This window comes from Temnothorax nylanderi, unplaced genomic scaffold (assembly GCF_030848795.1).
Source record: "Temnothorax nylanderi isolate EJ_2023f unplaced genomic scaffold, tnyl_v1.0 TNYL_tig0002_pilon, whole genome shotgun sequence".
NCBI classification, from domain to species: domain Eukaryota; kingdom Metazoa; phylum Arthropoda; class Insecta; order Hymenoptera; family Formicidae; genus Temnothorax; species Temnothorax nylanderi.
The window spans coordinates 233,958-247,163 of NW_027249064.1; the positions used below are offsets into that span (position 1 = coordinate 233,958).

General features: G+C 39.4%; 2 protein-coding genes across 5 annotated transcripts in view; one reads left to right on the forward strand and one right to left on the reverse strand.

The window, feature by feature from the left end:
* The first annotated feature begins 1,152 nt into the window (after positions 1–1,152).
* Positions 1,153–5,960, forward strand: LOC139768410 (uncharacterized). Its single transcript, XM_071698566.1, has 4 exons — positions 1,153–2,255; positions 2,685–3,335; positions 3,831–4,693; positions 4,769–5,960. Exons 1-4 carry the CDS (start codon positions 2,171–2,173, stop codon positions 5,213–5,215), a joined length of 2,046 nt encoding a protein of 681 aa, XP_071554667.1. The 5' UTR covers positions 1,153–2,170; the 3' UTR covers positions 5,216–5,960.
* The window catches only part of LOC139768388 (serine/threonine-protein phosphatase 4 regulatory subunit 1), a 125,543-nt gene continuing 117,937 nt past the window's right edge, over positions 5,601–13,206 (reverse strand). For all 4 annotated transcript variants that reach the window (XM_071698540.1, XM_071698532.1, XM_071698549.1 and 1 more), the window contains 7 exons: positions 13,032–13,181; positions 9,904–10,074; positions 9,504–9,787; positions 9,252–9,429; positions 7,909–8,994; positions 7,555–7,831; positions 5,601–7,480 (listed from right to left, as the gene is read on the reverse strand). In XM_071698540.1, coding sequence (XP_071554641.1) covers positions 7,299–7,480; positions 7,555–7,831; positions 7,909–8,994; positions 9,252–9,429; positions 9,504–9,787; positions 9,904–10,074; positions 13,032–13,181 — 2,328 coding nt within the window. In that variant the 3' untranslated portion in view covers positions 5,601–7,298. The remainder of the gene's footprint in view (positions 7,481–7,554; positions 7,832–7,908; positions 8,995–9,251; positions 9,430–9,503; positions 9,788–9,903; positions 10,075–13,031; positions 13,182–13,206) is intronic.

Genomic DNA, 13,206 nt, shown 5'->3' on the forward strand with positions numbered 1-13,206 from the left:
ATTGGAAGGCATAAATAACTAATATATACGTGTGTGTGCCCTGCTTTATAGAAGTTGTGATTTTCGTTAAAGCAGAGCACACACACACACACACGTGTGTATGCCCTGCTTTATAGAAGTTGTGATTTTCGTTAAAGCAGGGCACACACACACGTGTGTATGACCTGCTTTATAGATGTTGTGATTTTCTTTAAAGCAGGGCACACACACATATATATTAGTTATTTATGCCTTCCAATACTCAAAATAGCTGCTATATTTTCCAAATTTTTTTTGTTAATAACTTTTTAACGAATAACGAGCGCGGGCTGAAACGTTCTGAAAGTCACTCAGGAGGGTGACCTTGACAACATACTAAAATATCAAGGTCATCCAAGGTGTGGTCCCCCCCATCTATATAATTACCCTTTAATATTGAAAATGGAACATTTTTCGAACATTGTGAATGTGTTTCATAAAGTGTAAAAAATATTCTTTTTTGCAATGTAAAATATGTATAAATATTCATATGGTCTGTGATACAAAATATGTTACATAATATTTTTAGAAAAAGAGAGAAGAAGAACGAAACATTTTTTTACAAATTTTAATAAAACGCATTATGTGTGTTACAGGAAATCATAAATATGAACATGATCAGCACCGCAGAGCCAAGCCAGCCAACCAATGAGATTGTCGGTGCGCCATATGACACAACCGACAGATCCCCAAATAATAATTATCAGAGCTATTGGAACAAATCTATTTACGACCTCATAAGCGGTTTGTTTAACATTAAATATTGTTTGTGGGGAATTTGTAATTCGATGAGCAATAGCTATAACAACACAATAAGTATAAATTATTAGTAGGGTTGGTGCACCATTTGTGGCCACTTTATAGGCCAGTCATATTAGACATCGAACCTTCCAATTAATCTTCCCAGGTTGCAACCACCATGAATCGCTTTGATTTGAGGTGCTCTAAGTGAGATTTATTTTGCTTCGCAAAATTAATGCGCAATAAAAAGTTATTAACAATATTGTCAACAAAAAATGCAATTTTTTATATTTTTTCTCAAATATCTCGAAAACTAAGCAAGATAGGGTAACTAACTATACGTACTTTTTTGTAGAGCGTAAAATTATCTACAATAATGATCTGAATAACATTTATCGTCAAGTCAGTCGTTTAGCTTGCACGCGCCGTCAAAGTCCGAGACTCGGATCCCGAAAACCCTCGATTTCATCGTTTTTTTGTTGTTGCGCCGGTGATTTTTTTCCGTCATTTAAAATAGAATTAAAAATCTCAAAAAAATCACACATTATCTGAGAACTACAAAGAATACTTTTCATGGTGTAACAGATTTTTTAGACCCTTTTTCTTTAGTTTGTAGCTATATAAGCAAAAAATTTTGATTTTTTTGGAATAGTCTTAGTTTTTCGCTGTTTTCAAGCCTTAGAATTTATTTGAGACAAATTTTATCGTATGCATCTTGTTGTGGACGAAATTTGCAACAAAAAAGACCCTTGTATTTTTTTTCGTACGACAAACGCTGATTTTTTTATTGACACGCAAAGTTATCCAATATTGCGCACAGGTCGGATAACGTTTGTTCTACACTAAAATAATTATTTTTCATTAAAATTTACGTGATTTTTCTTATTATTATTGAACCATATTGCAAGAAATACGCTATATCTCAATCTACATATGCTATATATATCAGTTATATATATAGCATATGTATAAGAACTAAACGATCTTACAATATTATCTCAATTAAATAAAATGGTCATTACATTGGCAGAATGCATTTTTTTAAACTCGAGCAAAATCAACTATCTTAAATCCAATATCCTCTCGACAAAATATTATAAAACGTTCTTCGAAAGATGTTCCTTAAAAATACACAGAGAATAAAGTTTGAAACAGAAATCCCTCCAGTTTCATTTTATTTCTCTTTTATTCGATAATTCTTCTAAATGGCTTGAACGTGGATACGATCGTAAATTCGAGCCGCGTTATCTCGTTTCTGTTTTCTCGCCGATAAAGTCGGAGTTACAAGTTACAACAAGGGCAGGCATGTCCGTTTCAGCCACTCAACACCTATGAACAATTTAAAAAACGCTCATGATAACACGTAGCGGATCTCGTTCTGCTTATCAGCTCCTTCCCAACGAATCGTGTTATGCCGAGATTGGTAATCCGCTCGGCTGTTTGGATACTGACGCTCCTCTTTCGCCTCGTCGTGACAGAAAATAAAACGTGTCCAGGTATCTATCGCCACAGTTATCAGACTTCTTCATCCGTCCTTCGGAACGATTCTGCAAACGCTCGCGAAAGCGACAAATACGTAACGCATGTTGGAACGGGCGATAAATGAGTCTTTCGAAAGTCAAACTAATCAAACCCCGTTTTTGTACATTTCTGGATTTTAGCGCACGATTAATTTGTAATTTCATCGATTAGTTTGTAAGCATCGATTGATTGTAATTAAATTGTAATGCATGTTTGTTAGCACACGATTAATTTGTAATTTCAATGATTAATTTGTAATTTCGTCGATTCTCTGTATCTTTTGTCTCAGGAAGTTAATTGGTTTCTTTTTGGCCTTTAAGAGATTCAAATAATAAAAATATCACGAAATAATGATAATGTTTAGTCATCCAAGCGCGACATTCAACCTTCCTCATTTTTTCCAGAACGAAACGTTCTCCTCTTGGATTCTCGAGAGGATAGACTGGCGCACGGTTCCTCCGGAAGCTTTGGGAGGCAAAGACCATCTCGTGGAAACGAATCGATCGAAACTGTCGGATCAGGATCGTTCCCGAACAAGATCTCGCGACTTCAAGTAGCAAGAAATATAGATCTCGAGGAAGGATACAAAAACACCAGTGCAAACAGAAGGACTTTAATGGACTATAACGGTCCAGTTATAATGGAGGATCCCGATGATACGAGCGATCAGAATCTCGCGAGTCACGTTCGTGTAAAAAGAAACGAGCCGATCGTTCGTCGATCGAGCCGCTCTGTAAAGTTCGTCGATTCGTTTCCGCGAAATTCTCATCAGCTCAGGACCGACGCGGCCAGCATATTCGGCAATTCGATGTTCGAAGGATCACTCTCGGATCGCGAGAACCGATCCGATAGTCCTACCGTTGTGGATACCGTTGTCTCGCGCTCGCGACGCAAACGAGGGGTCCTGTCGAAAAGCGGATATCGCAAGAAACGCGTGAAGGGAAATGTCGGGCATACAAAGCATCACGTTGAGATAAAAAACGAAAAAAAGAAGAACGGTGTTTCGAAGTCCTCCCATCAGTCTCGCAAGAAAAAAACGAAGGATCTAAGCTCGAGTATATGTTGTCGTTGATTTCACACGTTTCAAACATATCGAAAGTCGTGTATCCGTACCTTACTAAATACTATTCGATTCTCAAGGGATGTTGTAAGGAATGATATTTTTTACGAATCGAATAAAACTCAGAATTAGACGGTCGACATTAAGGAAAGAGTTTGTTGCTTAGATCCTTAAATTATCTTATTATTTTTTAATCTGAGAAACAGACCTAAAATAGATATAGAGAGGGGTTGTTATTTATGCTAGGCATATTTATAGCAAAAAAATCTTAGATAAATATATTTAGAACCATATAAAAAATGAAACCTTTACGAGAGAGTATTTTAAAACTGAAAAAACCTATTTTTAACTTATATTGTGTAATAGACACAATACAGAGTATATAGACAACCCGCAACATCGCGAATATATAAATACTAGATGAATGTGAGCTGGAACTTTCAGTTTCTCAGAATGAATTTCTTCTTATTATCTCATTTATTTGTAGGAGAAAAAAATAAAAATAAAGGAATCCGAATGCCCGTCAGAACGACCGACGAGTCCAGGATAGAAAAAAGGGAGTCCGGAAATAGCGACTTGAACACTGACATTGACACTGCCAACGTCGAGGAAGCAGGAGGCTTAATTAGTCAGAAGGAAAACGCATTATTAACAAACAATAGAAGTCTCGCTGAACAGCGAGAGGAGAACACCGTTATGTTACCCTTCGTGCATACCGGAAGAGCGGAATTGCGCTTTCGCATCGAAAAACTTCCCGTGAACGAGTCGTCGTTCATCAGTCCCAACCGCTGGACGGATTGTCCCGTCGGGACCAGTCCCTGTTCGATTACGTCACCGAAATACAACGCGAGCGACGAAATTCTCGATCTCAATGTCACGAATCTCGAACTCGGCCCGAATTTCGACTCCGTCGCAGGAAGGAAGGCTAATAATTTAACAGTGGAGATTACGCTGAAGAAACTGGATCGCGGGAGTAACGCGTCAGTCCCGGAAACGAGCGATCCTGAAAGCACGTCGTTTTATAACACGGAATCTCATCCGGTTAGATCCAACGTGCCGGGAATCGAGGACGACCGAAATACGGAAAACGGAAACTACGATCGCACGAATGAGATGTCCGCGGGATCCTCGGACGAGAAGTCGCGCGCGAAGAGAAACCAGGAAATTATGTCTAAGCGCTATCTACGAAGTGACAAGAACGCGAAGGGATCGAGACGTCTCAAGGACACCGACCAAGGAATCGTAATCGGAGACAGCAAGCGTGGGAAGACTGGGGACAGAAGGACTCGCGGTAATCGCGCTGTAAGATCGATCGAAGAGATTAAAAATCTTGCCGTAAAGTTAATCGTCAAAGTAAGGAACCGTTCGATTAAGAATTTTCCTCGAGGATTATATTTTAAATTTACTGTAGATACCCTTCGTTTTCAGATAAACGAACTGCAAGTATACGTGAGTAATCGTACTGAGACTCTACGCGTGAGGGATTCCTGTAAAGACGCAGTTCGCGCGGTCGACGAGGAGGAACCGAGGACCTCTCTGGAGAAGGACGTCTCGAGTTCCACGTCCAAGATCGCCAAGAACGTCGACAGCCGTCAACGCTTCGCGAAGGAGGCGGCCTTAGCGGGTAAAAGAATATCTCAAACGCGTTCTGGCGGCTCGAGATTCGCGCGGGGGGAGTATCGGACGAGCAGGAGATCGCGTCGCAAGTGGGGCAGGTGGATGGATTGGAGCAGCTGTAGCGTCACCTGCGGCAAGGGTCGACAGATTAGGTGGCGGCATTGCCTGCACGATTGCAACGACGCGGAAACCGAGATGGAAGAGAAAGCGTGCCAATTGCCGGCCTGTCCCCCAAGCAAGTTCCTCGGAATATTCTGAAAGATACTCCTCCTATAGAATCACTTGTTGATGTAGCTGCGCTTCGTAAACAAGAATCATCTCGAGTTTGCTTCTCGATAAGGAAAGTTCGCGAAGTATTAAATTCTTTGACATCATTTTATTTTATTCTCTTTTTTTTTTCTGTGGGTAACACAGTTTTCGTACAAAGACTTTTATGACTTCGGATCACGTGCTCATATTTTACATTACGTAGGAACTATCAAAGATGCAATTAACGATCGATGATGAGTCACTCCGGGAAGATAATTTAAACGACGAAATTCTTAAAATTCGTGCGTTATCGCCGTACGAATGAATTTTGTACAGCCTCGTGAACCTTCCTTGCTTATCAATCCATGTGTAACACCGTTGTATTTCGCATAACTGTGTAACAAATCGTTTGATGTATATTTCTCATCGTCTCATTATCAAATACATAATATATTATACAGGACTCTTAAACAATATCTCCTTCTTCGCCTTCAGTATTCACAAATAACGAGGGCGTTCATTGCTTAAAGAGTAAGTCTGTCGCAGCTCAATCATCGTAATTCATTTTTACAAAGTCACACGAGATACGATTGTCCGCCTCTTCGCTAATAATCGTGTCAGAAAATGTTAACGAGCGTATACTTTCGGTATACGAGCAGGTAGAAATGAATCTATACAATGCTTCCTTCCCCTCTTTTTTTAATCAAATGCCGCAGGACTTCGCTCTATCAGCAATCCGCACACTTTTGTATGTTATAAAATTTGATATCGTACAATATTTATAAAGTTTCCTACAATACAATTTTCTCTTACGTTCGTTTTCGGTGATACTGACATAGAAAAATGTTAATAAAATTCGATCCATTTAACATTTTTATCCCATCAATTTAGGCGTAACGTAAGAATCGAAGTGTATTGTGAGCAACGTATAATTCACCTATTATTAAGCTAGATGACATGATAGTACTCTCTATAAGCAATTATTTGTCAAAGAAATATTCAACAAATACAAATGTATCATGTTTATGCGGCGAATTTTATTACAATCGGAACATTATCACGTCATTAGTGTAAGTCTTCAATCATCAACAGTTCAACATTTTTTATCTTCTTCCTGGACACTTGGATAATATATCCCTCGAGACCACTTTTAAATGCATGGTAAAATGGACATTTGATAATAAAATGCAATTGTTGATAAAGATTGTGATTTGTAGCCTGCAAATATAATTAGTATCTATTTTTCTTTCATCGAACATAATTATTTTAGATGTCAATTATCCGACACATTTATTGACAATCTGTGAAATATTCTCATGCATGGCACATTCTTAAATGCTGATTTAAACAAAATGCGCCTTATCGATATCTAATTTACATTTTGATGTTATGCTGCGTCTCACTCCCGACTAAGTGCACAATAAAAAAAAATTGCTACAAAATAACGATACACGATATAGTGCCGAAATGTTGTACAATCGAACATTCGTGAAATGAGAATTAAGCGAATGAGAAAGACCATGTCAATGTAACGCTTTGAACTATTTAATATTCGACTTTACTATTCAGGAGAACAGCGTCACATATACAAATTGATCACAATGATAAAACGCACCTATTCTTCGCGCGCACGTATTCACTCATACATACAAATGCTCCTACACTCATGCATCGTTACGTAATCAGTAAGTATCAATGGTCGCATACCGTGCGCATTGATACTCATAATTTTGTCCTAGATTAAAAGGACGCAAATCAGTCACCATTGTAAATTGTAATCTTACCTATCACTCGACTACTTAAATCGTGAACGCTATGCTTGACAACTTTGAGCTTTGTTTTAACATCGTCAACCTATCTGCAATTGCAACTATCCAGTAGATCTGATACGTGTATGTCAGTTTGCGGTCAAAGCTTGATGTTCACAGCTAGTTGCACACTTTTGGCTTATCATTTTACAAGAACCAGTCACTCGTGTGGAAGAACCAAGGCGCATCTCGTGATATTGTGTATATATATAAAGTTCGTTTTCTTTTTATATATAAAACCGCAGTGACTTCGTCGTGATCTGTGAGATCAGAATACATCACTATTAAAATAGTATATTTCTTGCTTGTTCGACTTGATTGTTCTCGTCGGAGGAACAATAAGCCAGTATGTCTATTTGCTGCTCTTCACCACCGGCCAGCACTCGCACATCTCGATCCGCATCAACGCGCATTTTCGTGAGTATTCTTTCCACTTCTTCCATCGCTTCCATGCCCAAATTGTCCACTAAAGATAAAAAAGTACGAGATGCAATATACAGAATCAGCGCGACATATTATGATGATAATATTAATACTTACAACCCATCGCAATCACATCCGTCGCTATAGTTCTCGCCACGGCTAATCTTACGTTAGGTACTCTGTCGCGTGACAAAGTTATCAAACATGGTAACATTTCCTTACAGAACTTCTCTCCCGTGATCGCGTTGTTGCGGGTCAGTTGGGCGCACAGGAGTGCATAAGTTTGCCGGTATGTCCACTTATCAGCGTCTAGAACTAGAGTCTCTCGAAGCTCGAGAATAAGGGACGTCACCAGGACGTCCTCGGTGGACAAATAGCACAGTATTTGCGTAATCTGAAGGAATTCAAGTTCAAATTTGTAGGCGGAACAATTATAAATTGCAATATATGCGAGAAGTCCAAATATCCTACCAGTTCAAGCGCGATGGTTCTAACGGCGGCAACCTTATCTACAAGCAATTGGATAGACAGCGGCGCGATACTCCGGGCCACGTCGCTCGGACTGAACAGGCTCACAATCTCGAGCAATTGCGTGGCCAGTTCCTCCCTGAACCTCCAGTTCCATTCGTTATCCGTGGCGAGGAAGTCGCTTAACCTTGGTAGATATTGACAGCGGTCGGCGGGTTTGAGTATTTTCAGAAAGATCGCAAGGTGCTTGAGCACACCTATTCTGACCTCGTCCAAATCCTTGATAAAACCGTCATAGATTGGCACGAGGTCAGTGGCAGTGAGGTCTTCGCCTAATATCATGGCAATCTCGTGAATGCTGGATGCTAGAGTACGCCTGACCTTCCAGTGTTTCGCGCTCGACAACGACCGGTAAGCCTTTTTTAAGTAGTGCCAGTTCTCTTTGCCCAGCGTAAACGCGACTGCGGGAAAACTGAAGGCACAATGATGCGGGATTTCGGCACCCATGTCCACGCATTGCTCTGGATCGGCCATCGATACGTAATAATTGATTAATTCCTGAGGTACGATCTCTTGTCCATTATGTTTCGCGTTCAAGTTCTCACAAGATTCGTCATTCTTGCCTATGGAATCTATATAGCACATATGATATAGATATTTTCTAGGTATGGTACAATCGGCGTCTAGGGTACAATCGAGGTTACATTCTTGGGTGTCGTCCAACGAATCCGCCCTCGGAAAACATTCTTCGTCGTCATCATCATCATCATCTTCTTCTTCCTTTTGTTCATCGAATTTATCGACTGATTGCTCGTTTATGTTTGAATCATCCTCATTCGAATTCTCGACGGCAATTGGAGTGAATTCGGAAGACCAGGAAAACGAGCAATTTTCCTCGGTCAAATTTTGTTCCGTTGCCGTCGCGTTCTGGGCGTTATTACGATTCATCACCGATTGCCTCGCAGCATGGGTAAGTTCATCATCCAGCGGTATATCCGGAGGTATATAATAATATAAAAATGGATTATATTTCTCCGTTTCCTCCATCTCTTTCTTGAGTTCATGTTCATTACACATTATTCGAAGTTCCTGGAAATCAAATCAGAAATATAATAATTTTATATTTAAACTTTAAAGAGCATACACATATGAATTTATAAGTTTACAACGAACTTTGCATGTAGAATTATAATAAAACAAATTATTTTTTAATTAAAAAATTAACTATTCTTCGTGATTTCTAAGATTAAAGAAAGATTAAAAATAAAAAATATAATTTCCGTTGTGCTTGATATAAGACAAATTTCAATAAATATGAAACGTTATGATATAGCATTTAAACATACTTCATATAGGGCTCTTTCGCGATCTTTTTTTTCTGAGGTATCCAATATTTTAACGCTATCATGTCTCACATTCATCACAGGCAGATAAAACGAACTTTTGGTACTATCGTCGATATCTGGTATTTGACCTTTGATCGCACCTTTCATAGGAAAGATTCCTTCGTACGAGTAACGTAGGCTGAAAAAAAAACACGCATTTAGATCGATATGAACACAAATTACAACAGTAGTAGGAAAGTTACGCCACTATACCTGCGGATATTATCCTGCTTACTGGTATACACTAATTCGCCGTTCTTATTGTACGTGACTTCGGCGAACTGTTTGGCGAAGGTCGATATGAACGGTCCGAGTATCTGAAAGGCCGATATTCGCACCCACTTGGAGTCATCGTTCAAGTGTTTAGCCAGTATGTCCGCAAGTAACAATCGGCGATGTTCAGGCGTCGAACAGCAGGCGACCGGCATCATGACCTCGACGCACGCTTTTCGCACGTTCCACACTCTGTCGCCGCACAGATCAACAAACGTAGGAATCTAGAGACAATTCGAATGTCATCAGTAAACTGGACGATACCACTATGTTCATATCAGACTGAAATGCGACCATGATTCTTTAGCTTTCCATTTTTATATCTATGAATAAGACTTACCAGCTTGCTATACAATTTCTCCTTTCCCACAGCGGTGCACATTTCCGCAAAGTGAGTAGCGCAGATTCTCCTCACCATCATGTCGTTATCCTCGCATAGGTCTAGGTATCGTGGTAGAAAGACTGTCTCTGTAAGTTCGCTACCAATCAGCGGTGCCAGTCTACACATGAGCTGCGAATTGATATAGAATATGGAACGTTGAGAAAATAAATAAGCGCAATGAGAAATTTAAACGTAAACAGATACGCGCTTATGCCGATTTTAATGTCAGGCGCTTCTCAAAATCATTCTGATTACGGAAATTAAGTTCTAGTTAAATTCTAATTAAACATTAAGCATATGCGAACGTACTTAAGTAAAGTATACAATTATAACGAACGATAAGAGGGGACAATATTTTTTAAGTATTAAGTAATATTTATAAAATTACATTAGAGTATTATGTAACAGGTGGAATACATCGTTCCGTTCCGCTCATCAAAGCTGGCTGTGATATGAATCGATAGCACCACATCACAACCACTCTGATGGGAGGAACAGTCGATTTTATTCAATCAGCCTTCCGTGAGAGACGTGCATCAGTTAATGGATTAGCGCTTATTGTACACAAGATGTACAACTACATTTATGTTACATACAAAACGGCATATCTCGATCTCGATAAAGATAAAAAGATTTATTTGAATTATTACAAATTGCATAATCGCATTTAAATAAATTAAATTGCGCGAAAGTACCGTGATCGAACGTATTTACATTAATTACGTTGAAAAATTAAATCACAACACGAAATAATAATAATGCAAATCCATCCTTTCCATTTTGAAAAGCAGCATACGGATATTATAACATAAATTCATACGACTACATGCAACATAAATTATTTTACTGTAAACATCCTCTTTTTTATAATTATGTAAACATATCCTTCTTAACTTCACTTTTCAAAAATTATTATTTGCAACGTAAAATATATAGGTAAAAACGATACTTTTATTTATACTCATTCGCTATTTGTAACTATCTTTCTGCTTATTCCAACTAACCATTCCTTAGTCGCTAAATGTCAAAATATAGAGAGAAATTCGCCGCTAATTTTTTTCGTGCATTCCAAACTCGTTGAATTGTGAGTGCCGCAACGCTCATCAAAGCTGGCTGTGATATGAGCATCATTACATCAGCATATTACAGCCACTTTGTGAGCAACGCGAGCACGCTCTCCTCCTTGCAGTCGAGGATACAATCTCCAGAACGTCTCGCATGTTACATCCTTTCACGCTTCCGCACGGCGTAAACGGAGGGGGCGATGCGTAAAACGGCGATCAAAATCGTCAAAAATGGCTGTGATATGAAATTCAGAGGAGCAACACGCCACAACCAATTTGACGATTGGATCGCGTTCCTTCCTGCACGGCGCTTATTCGTCGGACGGAGCCTTCCCGTGGTAATTTCTCAGAATGGATCGCGTAATCTTCTCTCGTGAAATTTGATGCAAATGTGAATATAGCGTCACGGTGATCTTCCGGTAGACCTTTCCATTTGTTCGTTCCATTATACCGTCCTACGCGCTTGTCTCCAGATGCGTCGCATGTGTTATCGATTCAACAGGTATATATATCGATGGCGGAAAGCGGAATCTTCTCGACGATCGATTCTGCGGGCCAGCTCATCAAAATGGCTGTGATATGACTCGAAACATTCCACAACCAATTTGATGTATCGGACCGCAAAAGGTATATCCCCGTTCATGATGCTCCAACGGCGCTCCTCCGACGTGTCGTCTTCTCGCCTCTCCATCGTCTTTCTCATGTCTCGCACGTGTTTCCTCACCCCGCTCCTCTCCTGTTCTGCCGCTCGATTTTCCTCCACTTTTCCTTCCGTTCTCTTAATCACCGGAGCGTGTTGAAAACGGACACAATTTTGATCATCAAAGCTGGCTGTGATAGTCGAACTCTATGACAAACCAACTTTGATGGTAAAAGTATGCCCTGTCTTTTTCGTCGGGATGCCGGTATTCGCGTTTTCCACAAACACTCCACGCTCCTTTCGCCTCCAATTCCGCTTTCATTTTGTTTATGAAAATCTTCGATCGACGATGGCTAAGTATTTCCACGCTTCTTTAATCTTGCTCCTAAAGGATGTTTACCGCGTCTTTGCCGAACTCTTCTCTCTTTCCCTTACTCTTTCTCCCTCTCCCTATTTCTGCTCTCATTCTTCTTATATTCTTATCGCTATGTTTCTTGTTTCGATTTGACAACTCGCTTTTTCAGCTAGCGCGATAAACCGTGTAATTTTCATCGCGCGATTCTCATACTCTTCGCGCAACGTCGCCGAGGCGAGCGGACGCCGCATGAAAGACAAGATAGTGAGACGCGATTGCGTAAGAACATCTCACTACCCATGTCTTTCAGGAGGAATCCGTAAATATGGAGGAACGATTTCGGAGGGTAGATATTCTCGATTTCGCACACAAAGTAACGCGACTCCCCGCCGCGTGTGATTTATTTCTAGTCTAAGGTTTCGAAATTCTTTTCGCGCGTCAATGATGAAAATTCGACATAAAATAGGCTATACAAAAGGCAAATCTGAGAAAATCGTGATTATTTTAAGTAATTATATTTGTTTTACATTACATTTTATATTTTATAGTTTATATTTATATTTTTTATTTTAAGTAATTATATTTACTTAACATGTCGTTTTTCCTGTCCATTTAGATCACGTGTACCACCGACGATACATCATGTGATAATTATTTTATACTCAAAATATTAAATGTCCTGAAAGTTCAACGTTTCAGGCACGGAACGTGTTAAGAATATTAACTTGTAAATATTGAAAATAAAAATATCAGGAAAATATTCTTTTTCATCTATTTTTTCTACACACCATCTACGGAAGAGAAATAAACAATAAAAACATTCGATTTGCAGAATTATTTTCTCTAAGATAGTTTAAGGATTTTTTACAATCCTACCGTCCTTCATACGTATATCTTTTCTTTAATTTAAGATAACAATGTGTAACTTGAAGAATATGTTACGTACAGCCTCTTTCATGTCAAGTTTTCGATTATCTTTCGCTCTCGCGACAAGAAGAAGAAAACGAATGAAGCGCGGGAAACTTACGGAGATGTTCGCGGTTCGGACATGTTCGTCATTCATCGTGGGACAGATCAAGCTTTCTATCGTGGGACAGATAACATTCTCGATCGTGTCGTTGTCAAGGAGGCCTCGTTTCACCAACATTGTCAGCGCGCTTTGGGCCATTTGCCGTACCTGTGGAGCAAAAACGTCTCATAAT